The sequence below is a fragment of the Vicugna pacos genome, chromosome 15 (genome assembly GCF_048564905.1).
Source record: "Vicugna pacos chromosome 15, VicPac4, whole genome shotgun sequence".
In the NCBI taxonomy this organism is placed as follows: Eukaryota; Metazoa; Chordata; class Mammalia; order Artiodactyla; family Camelidae; genus Vicugna; species Vicugna pacos.
Window position 1 is genome coordinate 29,857,888 of NC_133001.1, and position 17,912 is coordinate 29,875,799.

Sequence of the window (17,912 nt, forward strand, 5' to 3'; positions counted from 1 at the left end):
TAAGGAGACTAGGAGAGCACAGTAGTCAAGGGAACTAAGAAAATTTGGAGGAGGCTGTGGTCAAGAGTGGGCCAACCGTTGAGAGGCTAGGGCATCTGGGATGCCTCAGAGGTGCCCGTGAAGTTTAGCAACAAGGTTATAATTGGAAATCTTGACAAAATTATTGCATGGGGGGATGGGATTGTGGAAAATACTAGACAAATCAGAGTATAACCTGGGAAATGATTTTTATAGAGAGGAGCAAACAGCACAAGTCACGTATATACCCTGAGTTAGGATAGGCTTCCCCAACTTGGAGATATTCACAGGGAAATTCTTTTCAAGTTATAGTTTTTATTGTAATAACAATAAAGAAAGCAAATTGATATTGGGGAATTCATTCCACAAAGCCTATTACTGGGTCACTGTCTGACCCAAAGTGAATAGGATAACTTTAATCTTTCCATCCAACTGATGCAAAAGCTCAGAAATTTAAGACGCTATATATAAACGTTTGAACTGAATGATGTTTTACTGGACTTTATTAGAATTCTTCTGTGCTAAGAGATTTTGGGCTAGCAATGAAAGGAAGGTTTAAGACAATTTTTGGAGATGTGATATGTGTACCAGTCTCTACCCAAAAAAGATTATGCATACTAGAGTTTAAAAAACCACCTATAAGTTCTTTTGATCAGTTCTGAACAACCATTAGTATCATTTATCCAACCATACAGACAGCATTGTTCAACAGAAATACAATGTGAGATGTATATATAATTTAAAATTTTCTGGTACCCATGTTAAAAAAGTAAAAAGAAATAGGTAAAATTAAATTTAAAACTTTCTATTTAATCTAATATCTAAAATATTATCTTTTCAACATGTAATCAATATAAATATTATTATTAGATATTTTACATTATTTTTTTCATACTATATCTTTACAATCCAGTGTGTATTTTACATTTCCAACAGATCTCAAGTTGAACTAGACTCATTCCAACTGCTCAAAAGCCACTTGTGGCTAGTGCCTGCCATATTGGACAGCCCAGGTCTAGAATCCAAGTTTGTCAGAAATAGGAACATGTGTTGTCTAATTCACAGATGTAACTTTGGCATTAAGAACAGGGTCTGGCACAAAATCAGCCCTCAATGAATATTTATTGAATGAATAAAAAATGAGTTAATCTATAGGTTTTATACACATACATGTGAAAAAACCTCCTATGACGTAAATTACATTTTAATTACATGATTAGGACCATTAAGAGAAGCATATAATTGTATTAATTCAATTCTAGCCCAGATGATAGTTTAGTGATATATAGTTAGTCAACACAAATTCCTAAATAGGTGGCATACTTCCAAATGCAGAATAAACACAATCTACTATCAATAGGGAACATTCTTCTATAATCACTTTAAAGGTGATTTTCCTAAACATTTAGTAGATCAAAATGCTGTCACACTTCTCTAATAAAATCAAATAAGTTACAGCTGTTCTCTCTGGAATAAATGAACTCCACATTCATCAAATATACACAATTCTTACATATTCCACTAGTATTTGCAAAGAAGTGTTTTTTGTCTTAATGTCCAATCCATTCTAATACTGGCAGAAAAATATGCCAAATACAGCCTCAGATCCCTGACGAAAAGCTAAATTATACTCATTACTTAAGAAATGTTTACTCCCTAAAGTACTGGGCTATTTCACACAAATGAAGTGGGCCCCAAATAGCTGATGTTTACTAACAAAGGTGAGGGAGAAAAGCTTACCTTCTCTGCTAAGAGCTCTCTTATCTTGCTTGCTTGAACTCTAAACTTCATGAGCTGGGACTCCAGGGCTACACATCGTTCTTTCCAATCTACTGGTCCTTCTGTCTCAGAGAGCTCTGCCATATTTATTCTAGAAAAGAAAGCATTCAAGTGGCATAATACCAATTAGCATTCAAGAGAATTCATTAAATCACCCAATGTACACATTCTAGTCACCATCTAACGATATCTAGACACAAGTTTTTTGAATTCTAAGATAAATTCCAGAACTGGTGACAGACAAGAGGCTAGGGTTGGAGGTCCAAGTGGGTTACGTAAACTTTCTGTGTAACTTTTAACCTTTCTACATCTCAGCTTTTTCAACCTAGGAAACGGGAGATGCGATAATAACAAATCATCCTTCTTCATAAGTATGTTTAAGGAACAAATTAAATATTGATGTTCTCAACAGCACTTTGGACAATATAATAGCACCAAACAGAGTCCTGTCATTATTTAAGCTCTCCTCAACGAATTTTTAAAAATCTGTCAGCTCATAATTTTACCATGTTCTTAAACTTACAGAATTGTTATAGTTTTGATTCATTTAGGAGCATGATAGAATAATCTGAAGAAACTTCATATCGGTGTTGCAATTATGGCTTAGAGTTATATTATAATTATTCCTCACCATCACCCTAAATTTGTCCAGGTCCAGGCTATCTTTCAAGCCAAAAATCTTTTGGCATATTTAACTGGGCAAAGTATTATGATCCTGGACAAGTTTGCACAATTTTTATTTGGTGCAAGAAGAGAAAACATATAAATACAAAATTTGGAATCATCTACATAAAGCAAACCTGGAATCAGTGTTTTCCATGATATTAACTTTCCCTTTGGAGGAGATTAATCCCTGGGAGAAGCACTATCAGGGGTAAGCCAAGAGGCAGGGGAACTGGCTCTGAAATTCAAAAGTGCAAAAAACTATTGCCTGATTTTGAAAGCACGACTGTTTCTAGCTCTGGGATTCATTAAAGTAGTTTTAAATGTTTGTTAATGTTTTATCAGGCTATTTTCATAGATGGCTTGATAGTGTATTTCTGAATTGCCCTTGCAATGAACTGACAGAATCTGCATTAGGAATGGCTCTCCTGGAGAGAGAAGCCAAGCCCTACTTTTGGAACACATGTGACAGCAAAACTCTCAGACCCCAGGATGGAACTGCAGTTGAAGTGTACTATTCTGTTCTTTTGTTTTACAAAAATATTAACCAAGTTTATTTTCCCAATATTTAGTGTAATACAACCCTTTCCTAAACCTATACCAGTTTTTAAAATCTGCAAAAGATTATTTTTCTAGCAGAAATATTGTTTTGTGCTTAAATCAGTGTTCACATTAACACTTACACTATCACTCAATAATTTAGAAATAAATAGAAGCACAGCTGTTCTACAAAGGCTACAACTTTATTAACAGCTCCCGCAACATCTCAAAGCCTCCAGATGCTTTTAAATTCTAGCTGTAATTTAAGGGAAACTTATTGTAGGCCTAGAAATCATTCTCTTTTCATTTCTTTGTTTTCTGAGTTTTTTCCTAAGGATATTAGCATTGTTAGTGACCTTTTCATTACCCACATCAGCATTTATTATCAATGATTTAGAAGTAAATAAGGCACTTCGTCAGTCACAAGTTTTTTCTCAATTCTGCTACTACTTCATTTCTCTCCTCACTAGCTTTCGAGTGGACAAGGAAGAAAACACAGGTGAAATATTAAAAATAAAAAGCAGTCCTGAAATGGACATCCTTAAACCTTGAACCAGCCTTAAACCCTGCCCAGAAATGTAGGGACACTCCTCTATCTTAACCAATAAGAAGAGTCTATTTCATGTTGGTCAAATTTTGTTCCACATTTAAAATAACCTGTTTATGTTCTACTGTAAAATTTCTACAGTTTTAAAAATAACATGAACATATTTTTTAACAAACGAAAATCACCATAGGAATAAAAGACAAAAATCATATGATCAGGTCAATAGATGCAGAAAAAAAATTCGACAAAATCCAATACTCTTTTATGATAAAAACATTCAAAACTAGCAATAGAAATGAACTTCAACCTGACAAAGAGCATAGCTAACATCACACTTAATGGTAAATGACTGATTCGCCTAAGATCAGAAACAACATAAGGATGTCCTCTCTCGCCACTTCTATTCAACATCATACTGGAGGGTCTAATGAAGGCAAGGAAATTAAACAAAAAGCATATGGACTGGAAAGGAAAAACTGAAACAATTTCTATTTTAATATGTCATAATCCTATACATAGAGAATTCTAAGGAATCCATAAAAAAACTATTAGAACTATATGAGTTCAGCAAAGTTTCAGGAAACCAGATCAATATACAAAAATCACTTGTTTTCCTGTACATTAGCAAGGAAAACTTCAGTAATGAAATCAAGAATATATTCCATGTATGAAAACATCAGAAAGAAGTAAATACTTAGGAGTAAACTTAACAAAAGATTTGTTCTCTGAAAACTACAAAATGAGAGAAGTTAAAGAAGATTCAAATAAATGGAAAACATCCCACATTCATGGATTGGAAGACTTATTATTGTGAGGATGGCAAATACTGGCAAATGAATATACACATTCAGTGCAATCCCTGTCAAAATTCCAACTGCATCTTTTTCAGAAATTGATAAGCTGATCCTAAAATTCATATGGAATTTAAGGGAACCCAGAATAACCAAAACAATCTTAAGAAGTTGTAGGACTCACATATTCCAATTTCAAAAATTACTATAAAGCTACAGTAATCAAGACTGTGTGGTACTGGCATTAAAAAAAAAAGACATAGATCAATGGAATAAAATTGTAAGTACAGAAATAAGGAAATAAGAAATAAGGGTGGGGGCAAAATAGGTGAAGGGGATCAGGTGGTACAAACCTCATGTTAGTTGTATAATAAATAAGTCACAGGGATGTGATACACAGCATAAGAAATATGGTCAATGTACTAACTTCGTATGGGGACAGATGGTTGCTAGACATATAGTGGTGATCACTTCATATATAGTATACCTGAAAACTAACATAATATTGTACATCAATTATATTTCAATTAAAAAATTATACCCACTAAAATCTGGGACAAGACAAGGATGCCCACTATCACCACTCCTATTCAATATAGTCCTCGAAGTCCTAGCCACAGCAATCAGGCAAGAGAAAGAAATAAAAGGGATCCAAATTGGAAAAGAAGAGGTAAAAGTGTCATTATATGCTGACGACATGTTACTATATATAGAAAACCCTAAAAGGTCCACAAAAAAGCTACTAGAGCTGATCGAAGAATTCAGCAAGGTAGCAGGTTACAAAATTAATGTTCAAAAATCAGTTGCCTTTCTTTACACTAATGATAAATCAACAGAAATAGAAAGTAAAGAAACAATCCCCTTTAAAATAGCACCCAAAGTAATAAAATATCTGGGAATAAATCTAACCAAGGAGGCGAAAGAATTATACACAGAAAACTATAAACCATTGATGAAGGAAATTCTTTAAAGAAGACTTTAAAAAATGGAAAGATATTTCATGCTCTTAGATTGGAAGAATCAATATTGTTAAAATGGTCACACTGCCCAAGGCAATCTACAGATTTAATGCAATCCCTATCCAATTACCCAGGACATATTTCACAGAACTAGAACAAATCATAATCAAATTTATATGGAACCATCAAAGACCTAGAATTGCTAAAGCATTACTGAAGAGAAAGAAAGAGGCTGGAGGAATAACTCTCCCAGACTTCAGACAATACTATAGAGCTACAGTCATCAAGACAGCATGGTATTGGTACCAAAACAGACATATAGACCAATGGAACAGAATAGAGAGCCCAGAAATGAACCCACAAACTTTTGGTCAACTCATCTTTGACAAAGGAGGCAAGAATATACAATGGAATAAAGACAGTCTCTTCAGCAAATGGTGTTGGGAAAACTGGACAGCAGCATGTAAAACAATGAAGCTAGAACACACCCTTACACCATATACAAAAATCAACTCAAAATGGATTAAAGACTTAAACATAAGACAAGACACAATAAACCTCCTAGAGGAAAACATAGGCAAAACATTATCTGACATACATTTCAAAAATTTTCTCCTAGAAGAAATAAAAGCAAGAATAAACAAATGGGACCTAATGAAACTTACAAGCTTCTGCAGAGCAAAGGAAACCAGAAATAAAACAAGAAGAAAACCTACGGAATGGGAGAAAATTTTTGCAAGTGAAACCGACAAAAGCTTGATCTCCAAAATATATAAGCAGCTCATACAACTCAATAAGAAAAAAATAAACAACCCAATCCAAAAATGGGCAGAAGACCTAAACAAGCAATTCTCCAAGGAAGACATACAAATGATCAAAAAGCACATGAAAAAATGTTCAATATCACTAATTATCAGAGAAATGCAAATCAAAACTACAATGAGGTATCACCTCACACCAGTCAGAATGGCCGTCATTCAAAAATCCAAAAATGACAAATGCTGGAGAGGCTGTGGAGAAAGGGGAACCCTCCTACACTGCTGGTGGGAATGCAGTTTGGTGCAGCCACTATGGAAAACAGTGTGGAGATTCCTCAAAAGACTAGGAATAGACTTACCATATGACCCAGGAATCCCACTCCTGGGCTTGTATCCAGAAGGAAATCTACTTCAGGATGACACCTGCACTCCAATGTTCATAGCAGCACTATTTACAATAGCCAAAACATGGAAACAGCCTAAATGTCCATCAACAGGTGACTGGATAAAGAAGATGTGGTATATTTATACAATGGAATACTACTCAGCCATAAAAACCGACAACATAACGCCATTTGCAGCAACATGGATGCTCCTAGAGAATGTCATTCTAAGTGAAGTAAGCCAGAAAGAGAAAGAAAAATACCATATGAGATCGCTCATATGTGGAATCTAAAAAACAAAAACAAACAAACAAACAAAAACAAAGCATAAATACAGGACAGAAATAGACTCATGGACAGAGAATACAGACTTGTGGTTACGGGGGGGGGTAGAGGGTGGGAAGGGATAGACTGGGATTTCAAAATTGTAGAATAGATAAACAAGATTACACTGTATAGCACAGGGAAATAGACACAAAATGTTATGATAAATCACAGAGAAAAAAATGTGACAATGAGTATGTATATGTCCATGAATGACTGAAAAATTGTGCTGAACACTGGAATTTGACACGACACTGTAAAATGATTATGAATCAATAAAAAATGAAAAAAAATTATATCTGTAATAACCCTACTTCCAAATAAGATCACATTCTGAGATACCAGGGGTTAGGATTTCAATATATCTTCTTTTTGTGTGTGTGTGGAGGCAGAGTGGGGTGCGGGGAGGAATTAAATCCATTTTTTAAAAATACAGAAATAAAGCCTCACATTTAGAGTGAACTGATTTTTCAGGGTGTCAAGACTATTCATTCAATGGGGAGTGAATAGTTTTTTCAGTAAATGATGCTTGACAACTGGATAGCCAAATGTAAAAGAATGAATTTGGACCCACCACATCATACCATATGTAAAAATTAACCCCAATTGGGTCAAAAACCTAGATGTAAGAGTCTAAGCTCTAAACTCTTAGTAAAAAAAAATGGGCATATGTCTTTGTGACTTTGAATACTCGACAGTTTCTTAGATATGACAACTAAAGCATACATAACCAAATAAAAAATAAATTGAACTTAAAATTAAATAATTTCGTGCTTCAAAGGACACCATATAGAAAGTGAAATGACAATCCACAGAATGGGGAGAAATATCCGTCAATCATATTATCTGATAATGGACTTAAATCCAGAATACATAGAGGATTCTTACAACTCAATGATAAAAAAAATCTAATTATAATGTAGGTGAAGGATCTAAATAGATATTTCTCTAAAGAACACATACAAATGGACAATAAGCACATGAAAAGGTGCTCAACATCATTAGCTATAAGGGAAAATGCAAATCAAATTCACAATGACAAACCACTGTACACCAAATAGGATGGTTATAATAAAAAAGACATGTAACAACAAGTGTTGGTGAGGATGTAGAGAAATTGGAACTCTCATATACTGCTGTTGAGAACATAAAAATGCTACAGCTGCTTTGGAAAATAGTTTAACAGTTCCTCAAAAGTTTTAACATAAAGCTACCATAAGTCCCAGCAACTCCAATGCCAAGTATATACCCAAGAGAATTGAATGCATTAGTCCACACCAAAACTTGTATACAAAAGTTAATAGCAACATTATTCAAACAGCCAAAAAGTAGAAACAAATCAAATATCTATCATCAGATGAATGGATAAACAAAAGCGGTATATCTATACAATGGAATCTTATTCAGCCACAAAAAAGGAATAAAGCAATAATACATGTTACAACAATGGACAAACTTTGAAAATATTACCCTATGTGCCAAGTAAAAGAAGCTAGACACAAACAGTCACATATTGCATGATTCCATTTATATGAAATAGGCAAATTCCAAGAGACAGAAAGTAGCTTAGTGGTTGCCACGGGCTGTGAACAGAGAGCAATGGTGATCAGCTACTAATGGGTTTGGGGTTTCTTTTTGGAGTGATGAAAATATTCTAGAATTAGATGGGGCTGTTGGTTGCACAACCTTGTGAATATAACAAAAACAACTGTACTGCACACTTTCAAAGGGTAGATTTTATGGTTTGTGAATTATACCTCAATAAAAAAAGAGCATGTATCTACAAATGAGTAAAGAAAAAGTAATAGTTTAAGTGAATATATAAATAATAACCCATTGTTTGCGGTTATCCCTGCCAAGAATTCCACCATTAACTCAAATAATTTGGAGTTAACTGTTAACCCAAAGTATGACAAGTATCAGGCATATATCTTACCAAGAATACTCTGCTATGAAAACAACACATCAGATAAATTCTGTTAAACATACCTATTTACTTTTTAGTTACACTAATTACATATTTTACAGTGAAGTAGCAAAACCTTAAGAATATTATTGGCATTTAATATCTGCATTCCCTATTTTTAAAATTTCAGAACAAGATTCATTGGCTAATAGTCTATTCTGAGGTCTAGACACCTGATTTCCTCATTTCATTCCGCAATTTCAGTTAGTATAAAGTAACTGCTGTATTAATTCACCATCTTGAGTAAAGATTCTAATTTTGAACAAATATCCACCATCTTTTTCCACTACCACTAATTTTATAAAGCCTAACGGTATAACTTTGGGAGCTACAACCACGTGCTAAATAAATATCACTTCTAAATTTTGAATTTGAAAGTAATCTATCTTCACTGCAGCAGACAGGAAAAAGTCTTGGGTTTCCAAATACCCCCAATGACTCTTGGAAACAGTCACTGACACAAAATAAACTGTTTACAATTGTGGAGTGAATGCTCTTTTTTTCTGAATCTTTAACTTCCTGTTTCTCTTCCAAATCCCTAAAGGGAAAGAAAAAGAAAAGAAAGAATTCATCTACTTTGGCTTACCCTAGTGAAGCACACGGCAGCCACTCATATTCTTTAAGTCTCTTCTCTTAAGGGACAGCTTTGCTTGGCCAGGTAACGTGTGTGCGTGTGTGTGTGTGTGTGTGTGTGTGAGTGTGTGTGTGTGTGTGTGTTTCTAAAGCATTAAAGATGTCTTTCTTGACCACACTGAGGCTTGCCTTGTTTAAGGAACCTCCCGACCGTCACCCAACACCACTTGGGCAAAGCCTGCCCGTCGGTGGCACTGCTAAGAACCGTGCTCCTCACTCCACAGCTCCTCGGGGTCACACACAGCTGTGTGGTCGAGGCTTGCAACTGGCATTTTCACAAAAAAAGCAGTGACCTGCAGGTAGCACAGCACTACGGCTTTTTCAGCTTTAAGTGGCTCAACTTCTCTTTCCACTGCGTTTCGCACATCAAAATCTATGGCTCAAGTGTTCCATCTTTTAAAAAGTGGTCTAATAACTTCAGGAACAACGCGCTTTCACGGTAGGTCACCTAAGGGCACTTTGACATTCCAGCAACTCAAGGTGTAGAATGTGGTTCTTTAAAGTTTGAGAACTTTCGCCCCCGAGAACACAAGAAGGGGCTCTCAAGGAGCGGAGGCCGAGCGGCAGCACCCCTAACGTTGTGGGCCACTCGGCACGAGGGCGCGGGGCAGCCCGGGGCTCCCCGTGAACGCCCGCGCTACAACACAAACCCGGGCCCCGCGTTTTCAAACAAAATGTCACAGGAGACCAGAGGGTGAGGAGCCGCGGGCCACTGCCCCCAGACGAGACCCCAGCCCTGGGGGCAGCAAAGCGAGCGACGTCGAGCGCCTGGGCTGCGGCGGGAGGCGCAGAGGCGAGTCCCTTGCCGGACCGCTCCATCCCCCGTGTCCGGCCCGCGGGATCGGCCCGCCGCCCCATCCTCAGCGCAGCTAGCCCACCCGCAACTGCACGCTTTCGAGGGGGCGGGGACCCTGGGCAGCGGAGGTGCTAGGGTCGCCCCTCGGCTCCCGGCCTGTCCCATCTGCCTACCTCTGCGCCGGCCCCCGGTGGCAGCGCCCAAGTCCCGGCAGCGCCTGGTGCGGGGCTCCTGGGGCTCTCAGCCGGCGCCCGCCTCACACCAAGCCTGGAGCTGGCGGGGGGCAGGGCACCGCCTCGTCCTGGGACTGGCGGCCGGAGTAGGCAATCAGAGGCCTCAGTCGACATCCTGACGTCACCGGGGGTGTGGCTATGACTTTGACCCCTCCCAGTCCCTCCCCAAGGAGTGAGTACTGTCCAGGAGCTTGTACCCCCGGGCTTTACCACACTTAGAGCTTGTTGTAGCGGTCACCTCCTTTACATTCCCTTTGCTTCGACTCGGCACCCTCCTGTTTGGTCTCAGCCTGAAGTGTTTTCTCTTACCAATCTATCCTTCACCTTCTTCCCAGGTTAACTGTCCTTAATTGCAGTTTTGATGTGCACCCTAACAGAGACCCTCATTTGCTTCCTTTTGCTTAAGTTATCAAGAACAGACCCATTAGTCTAGTATTCCAGGCCTTCATCCTACTTTTGTCAGGTTTATTTTTTGCAGCTGCCTTTCACACACCTGAGACTATTGCTGCGCACTTCTCCATCCTAGGAAAATCCATTTAGAATGTTTACCTACTATTTCCAACGGCCACCTTTAAAAGTTCTAACTATCCTCTAAGATACAGCGCAAATAATCTTCTCCAGGTAACCATGCTTGTCACCCCACCTAGCAGTAATCTCTTCTCTTGTTTCTGCTCCCTGAGCATTTAGCTTTTTACTCCGCTTGGCACTTAGCTTTCTGCCTCGTGTACCATTCCTTATCTCTCCATTAGACTGTGAGCTCTTTGAAACCAGAGATTTGTTTTCTTTCTTTTTGTATCCTTCTCAGCATCTAGCTCAGAGCATTGCATAAGTAAGTGAGTGATAATTTTAATGTAATTGGATTTTATATCCCAAGATGGGGTCTGGAGAGGCCAATCTCAGGGTTAAAAAAGAGACAGAGAATTCTGAATGTTATGGGTAATCCTTCCCCAGGTCACAAATCTAGGTCAGACACATTACACCCTTCGGTTCACAAGTGGCCAATAGAAACTGCAATAAGGCTTTTTTCACTACAATCTTTTTTTTTCCCCTTCAGTTTATCTCACCTTATATAGAAAAAGCACAAAGGAGATAAAGATTTAGGGAAGGCAATAAACGAGTACGACTAAAAAGCCAGCAAGTATCAGGCTTCCATATTTCTTCCAGATGAGCACTAATTTTGGACTGGATCCCAGCCTACCCCCACACATCAAATTCCTTTTGCCTTTTGTGGGAGCTGATGATGCATATCATATGAAAAATCATCTCCAAACAACTTTGGCAAACACTCAGGCTGGACTGGGCTTATTTTACAGAGCACGCAGGAGTTAAATAAACAAAGTTTAAGTAACTTGCAAAATTTAACACAGCAAGTCAGTAGAGACCAAAGAGCTAAGTTCAGGAGAAAGAAAGAATGCCAAAATAGAATCACTTCCGTTTGTGAGTCAGAATACATTTAGTCATTCTAAATAAGCTAAGAGAGCTGAGTGAATAAAGTCACTCATGAAAAGAAGCTTTCTAAACACGGCTGCCACTCTCATAAGGCTCAGCCAACATTTACTTACTGTCACCTTCTTCTAAAAACATGACAAACTGAATTTGTTTGGCTGTGAAGAATACAGTGGAATGGCATCTGGTTCCTGGTTGTGCTAAGAAAAATACATGGAACAATGGAATATTATTTAGCAATAAAAAGAAAAGCAGTACTGATAAATGCTGCAACATGGATAAACCTTGAAAACATTATGCCAAGTGAAAGGAGTCAGTCACAAAAGACCACGTTTTGTATGATCCCATTTACATGAAATGTGCAGAATAGGCAAATTTAGAGAGACAGAAAGTAAATTAGTGGTTATAAGGGGCTGGGGAGGATGGGAGTGATGGCTAAAGAGAGAGGGGTTCTTTGGGGGTAACGAAAACATTCTAATTTGTGGTGATGATTGTGTAACTCTGTGAATATACTAGAGACCATTGATGGGTACAGTTTAAATGGGTGAATTGTATGTTATGTGAATTATATCTCAATAGAGCTGTTTGTTAAAAAATACATGCTGAATTTTGTTTTTATGTTAAGTAGCAGCAGTTGGAAAATATCTCTGACCAGCCCTGGTGAATGTTCATGATACTATGTACCTTTGTTTCATTGTATTTGCCTTAGTTGTAACATTATGTATATTTGTAATTATATGATTTTCTGTTTCCCCCTGCTAGACTGTAAGTGCTGAATGAGTAGAAATTGGTTTTCCTCTGGAATATATATCCAGCATCTAGCACAGTGTCTGGCAGGTAGCAGGTACACAGTAAGTATTTATTGAATGAATGAAGATGGCAAGGGATATATTTTCTTAAGTACTTGTAATGTTCCAGGTCACCAGGAGCAAACAGACTCAGTTTCTGTCTTCATGGAATTGTGGTCTAGGAGGAGTGATGCATATTCATTAGATATTCACATAAATAAATACATAATTACAAATTGCATTAGAAGTTCTGAAGGAATAGCAGCACAAGGTGCTATGCAATTGAATAAGAAGAGGATCTGGGAATCAGGAAGTCCTTCTTTGAGAAAATGACAGTTGAACTGAGGTCTGAAGCCAGGCAAGAGCAAAGAAGTAATGGGAGGAGCATCCCAAGGCATGGGAACCACAGGTGCCAGACCCAACGGTGAGGAGGAGCTGAAAGAAGGCCAGTGAGGCAGGGGCACAATGAGACCCAGGGAGCAAGGGGAAGAGTAGAGCAGGAGGAGGCTGCAGAGGTAGGGCCAGACCATGTGGGGCCTTGAAGAACAGGGCTTCTCAGACTTCAATGGGGATCTTATTAAAATGCAAATTCAGACTTGATAAGCCTGGGATGTGGACCAAGATTCTGCATTTCTAGTAAGCTCCAGGGCTATGCTTTGAGTAGCAAGACTACAGCAACATTATTCTAAGTGCGCTGAGAATCCCCTCAAGTTTTTTAACAGGGATGTGATAAGATCAGATGTGGCAAGTTGCAGAGTGGATTAGAAAAGAGCAAGAGTGGATTCAATGTATGTCAGTTATCCTGGTGAGAAGTGGTGGCAACTAGGGAGTGGAGGTGATTCAAAGAAGCAATGGATGAACATAGCTGTGCTTTAGGAAGCTCTGTCTAGTGTGCGGGAGGAAACAGCTGGAGAGAAGAGCAATGAGGAGGCTAAGGGAGTAGTTCAATGGAGATCTGAACCAGGGGGCTCATGGCAAGAATGAAATGGAGCCTCTGGTGGGAATTAAAAGGTTCTGGGTGGAATAGATAAAAATAGTAAACAAGTATGTGGTGCTTACAATGCATAGGACACTTCCAAGTGCTTTAGTATATATGATCTCATGACAACCTTGTGATATAGGTACAATTATTCCCATCTGACAGATAAGGCAGTGGAGGAGCACAATTTAAATCACTGTCCTAAGGTTGCACACATTAAGCTTGGGACTGGGAATTCTGGCTTCACAGTCATCTCTATAACAGCATCTCAACTTCTTTCAAAAAACTGAATCTACCAGGTCTGACAATTGATTAGAACAGTGGGACATGAGGGTCTTGGAGGCTTTGAGTGACTGGGAAATGATGGTCCCACTAACCAAAGTAGAGAAGCAAAGAGCAGAAGGAATTAGTTAAGCGGAAGAAGAATGAGATCTGTCTTGGATCAGCTGAGGGCAACTTGAGGTGCCACTGAAATATCTGGGAAGAGAGAGCCAGAAGAAAATAAGTCAGGCTGAGTGGAGAACAAAGGCCTGGGTTTGGTGGGCATACATTTCAAGATAATCTGCATGGAGAGGAGATTTTTGTAAATTGCAGAATGATTGCTGACCACATAGCTGCTTGGCATACTGGGAGCAAGAGCAGAGAGTTTGAAGGAGGCAGGGTTAAGGGAGCTGGGTAAATACTAGGGAAAAGAGTCTGGCTCTTTAATCCAACTGCACATAAAATCACAAAAGAAACAAGGGGAGAGGAGACACTGACCCCACTAGAATGAGCATACGGCTTCTGGAGCAGAGATATTGGAAACCCTAGTTCAAAAAGTAGAAGTCCCAGCACCTGAGGAAATATATCAAAGTCAAGGAGAAAAAGATTGGGGGGAAAATAGAGCTTGTAGAACAAGCTCTTAATAGCTGACTAGGGTACAACCTGGGGTATAGGCCCAGGCACCCCAAGCTGTTTACCTGCAACTCAAGAGACCAGCAAACTCTGGGCACCAAAGTGTCCCTAGAACCAGGGAGACAGACAAACAACCTGGCCCTCGTAGAGGGCGTGGACAGGAAGATGGGCTGTTTAGTGTGTCCCCAGCGCCCACAGTGTAATGGCTTGTTCAGTCCTTTGGGTCTGAATGAAGGCAGGGTGCTCTTTAACCCCGCCTCACCACGGGAGCTGGGCCCCCTCTAACACAGACTGCTGTGGGCAGCAGCTCACAGGTGGGGCCAGGTCAAGGCCAAGGTCAAGACCAATGGTGGTGAGAGTTTAATGGGCACTGATAAGGCCACGGGGAAAGCAATTGTATACAGAGGAAAATGAAAAGTGCTGGGGCAGAGCTTTATGGATAACTTATTTTAAGGCAGGTGAAAGGACGAGCAGATTGAAGGGTAGTCAGCAATAACTTGGTCAGGACTCATGAAGTAAAGGAAAAAAAAAAAGACACCATATGAGAGACACATAGGAAAACAGTGACCCAAAGAGTATCAAAAAGTGTTAAAATGTGAACAGAGGATTTATTGTGTTTTGGGTCAGTACCTACCAGGCAGAGGCCGCCATTCTAGTACAGATGCTCATTACAGCTAATAACTAAAACTTTCTCCCCTCTTTTTACATTGCATAAAGAGAAAGCTTAAACCATAAGTAAAGGAACAAAAAACACTGCAAAACTGATCACAACATCCCCTGACACTGACAACTGGAGAAAAGACACATTATAAGGACATTATTATGTGCTGTGTGATAACTGTAAAATGAAAAGGAATCTTCAAAAGACTTTGGAGAAGGCAGAGGTCACCAGAATGATAACAAGCAGAGAATACTCAGTGAAAAGGTGCAGCATGAGCTGGGGAAAGATTGTTGGAGCTGGTTGCTATATTGCTGGGGTGGAGGTGAGGCAAACTGCCAGAGCCAAGACAAGAAGCACTAACCCGTAGGTGAATGAATGAATGAATGAATGAGGGTGGTGTCCATGAGGGAGACTGAGTCATCCTGCCCAGCTGGAAGGAAAGAGGTTTGGCGTCAGTTGACGGTCTGATTCTAATAGCTGACACTGAGGTGTTCAAGAGCATGACTTAATACAACACAATCCGAAGAGCCTGTATCAATCAGATTTCTTCTTCTACCATTGCCTGTGGAATATATACGGATGTTTCAGAAAACCTGACAGGGTGAATGAAGAGGTATTTAATTGCCATGGAACAAAAGTACAAGCTTGCATGGAGCATTTATTTGAAGGATTGCAGATACACAGCCAGAAAATCCTAAGAGTAGAGGTGAGGAGTGGACAGATGGAAAAAGGGAAATGGAAAAATGAGAGAGGGCTGTATGTAGAAACAGAAGAGTGTCAATGTCTTGTTGAACTCAAGAAGTGGGTTTGCACTGAGCCCAGCTGAAATAATGTGAGAAGACTTGGCAACAGTGTTTTGAACTAACAATTGAATCAAAGTAATTACTTGCATCCTTGCTTTCAATAAGTCTTTCCTTTACTTAATCAAATTCATATGGTGGCCCTGGATTTTGAACTTTAGTGCTATGTTATCCAGTTATATATGCAAATCAATAGAATAACTTTTCTAAAACAGTTCCCTATAGCCAATTGTTTTATATTGTTTCCTGATTATAAAAGCAACATAAATTCATTTTCACTGGAAAATATAAAGACAGAACAAAGAAGAAAACTAAGATTACTCACAATTCATCATCAGTCTTTTTTCCTATAAGACACATTTTCCCTTAATGAGATTTCCTTATAAGAGTATGCTGAATACTTTTTATCTTGCTTTAACACTGAAGATTTTATTGTGACCATTTTCTTTGTCATTAAGTATTATTGGAAAACACTTTTAAGGATTGGTTAATATTCCACTATAGGACTTTACCCTAATTTACTTAACCATTCTCTTATTATTGCACAATTAGGTTATTTCTAATTTTTTACTATTATTAAAAACAGCATAACTGTTTCAATATGTTCCTAATGTAATAATGTCTTAGAAGACTTTAATAACAGCTTTGTTGAGATACAATTCACATACTATACAATTCACCTATTTAAAGTGTACCATTCAATGATTTCTAGTATAGTCACAGATTTGTGTAACCATCACCATGATCAGTTCTAGAACATTTTCATCAACCCCAAAAGAAACTCAATACAGTTTAGCCATCACCTTCCAACCCCTCCCAGCCACCAGGCCTCAGGAACACCTTATCCATTGTTTACTCCTATAGATTTGCCTATTCTGGGTATTTCAAATAAATGGAACCATACAGTCTTTTGTGGCTAGCTTTTTTCACCTAGCATAATGTTTTTAAGATTTATCTATGTTGTAGAATGTATCAGCAATTCATTCCTTTTATAGCTAAATATTATTCCATTGTGTTGGATATATCACATTTTGTTTATCCATTCACCTAATGATGGACACTTGGGCTATTTCCACTTTTTGGCTATTAGGAAGAACGCTGCTATGAACATTTATGTACAAGTCTTAGTGTGGACTTACGTATTCAGTTCTGTTGGAAGAATTGCAGCAACTCTTGGCATTGGAGTTGCTGGGTCATATGGTTAACTTTATGTTTAACCTTTTAAGGAACTGCCAGACTGTTTTGCAAAGCGGCTGCATGATTTAACATTCCCACCAGCTGTGAATGAGGGTCCCACTGTCTATATCCTATAATTAGCTCTTTTTACACCCACTTACTGAGACGTCATGGTTCCCCACAGTGTGTGTTTGTCTTAGCTGCAATAAGTAATAAACCCAACTTGTTTAACTACAAGCATGTCTTTGGCTGGAGGGAGTTGACAGAAGTAGATGTTCCACAGAGACTCAGCAGAAGCCCTCACCATGGGCAGGACCCTCAACTCTCAGTAATCCTGTGCACATCTGAGAACCCTGTGTCTCTACCTGCACATGCTAAAAAGGAGCTCCAATATTTCACTGAAGCCCTTTAGTGCTGGGTTTATTTTGTCTTCATAGGAATAAGTGTCCTTGGGATTTTTTTCCTAAAACCTCACCAGTTTTGTATTGTTTTTTGGCAAAATTACTTTTTAGCCAACACCCACTTCTGCTTGACAAGCATCTTGAGTGTTGTTTGTAAAAGGAAAATTCTACAGGGGGAGGACCTAAACTTTCTTCCTTCTCCTTGCAGGGAGAAATTAGCTTTTTAAAAGAACAATTTCATATTTGTAGCGGGAGGAAATTTAGTTTGTCTCTGAGCAAGCCTCGAGGACCAAGGAGTTCATAAGTCTCCACAGACCAGCTTGAAAATTAAAATGAACTTTTCCACGGATCACCTTTACAGACCTTATAAGGACTTC

The 17,912-nt window shown here is 38.7% G+C and overlaps 1 protein-coding gene across 3 annotated transcripts in view; it reads right to left on the reverse strand.

Annotated features, from left to right (window-relative positions):
• PLEKHH2 (pleckstrin homology, MyTH4 and FERM domain containing H2) overlaps positions 1–10,430 on the reverse strand; it is an 83,996-nt gene extending 73,566 nt beyond the window's left edge. For all 3 annotated transcript variants that reach the window (XR_012059064.1, XM_072937791.1, XM_072937790.1), the window contains exons 1-2: positions 10,331–10,430; positions 1,759–1,888 (exon numbers count right to left, since the gene is read on the reverse strand). Coding sequence is in view for 2 of the 3 variants with exons in the window: in XM_072937791.1 (XP_072793892.1) it covers positions 1,759–1,881 (123 nt within the window). In the remaining variant the exon portion in view is untranslated. The remainder of the gene's footprint in view (positions 1–1,758; positions 1,889–10,330) is intronic.
• Between the last annotated feature and the right edge of the window lie 7,482 nt (positions 10,431–17,912).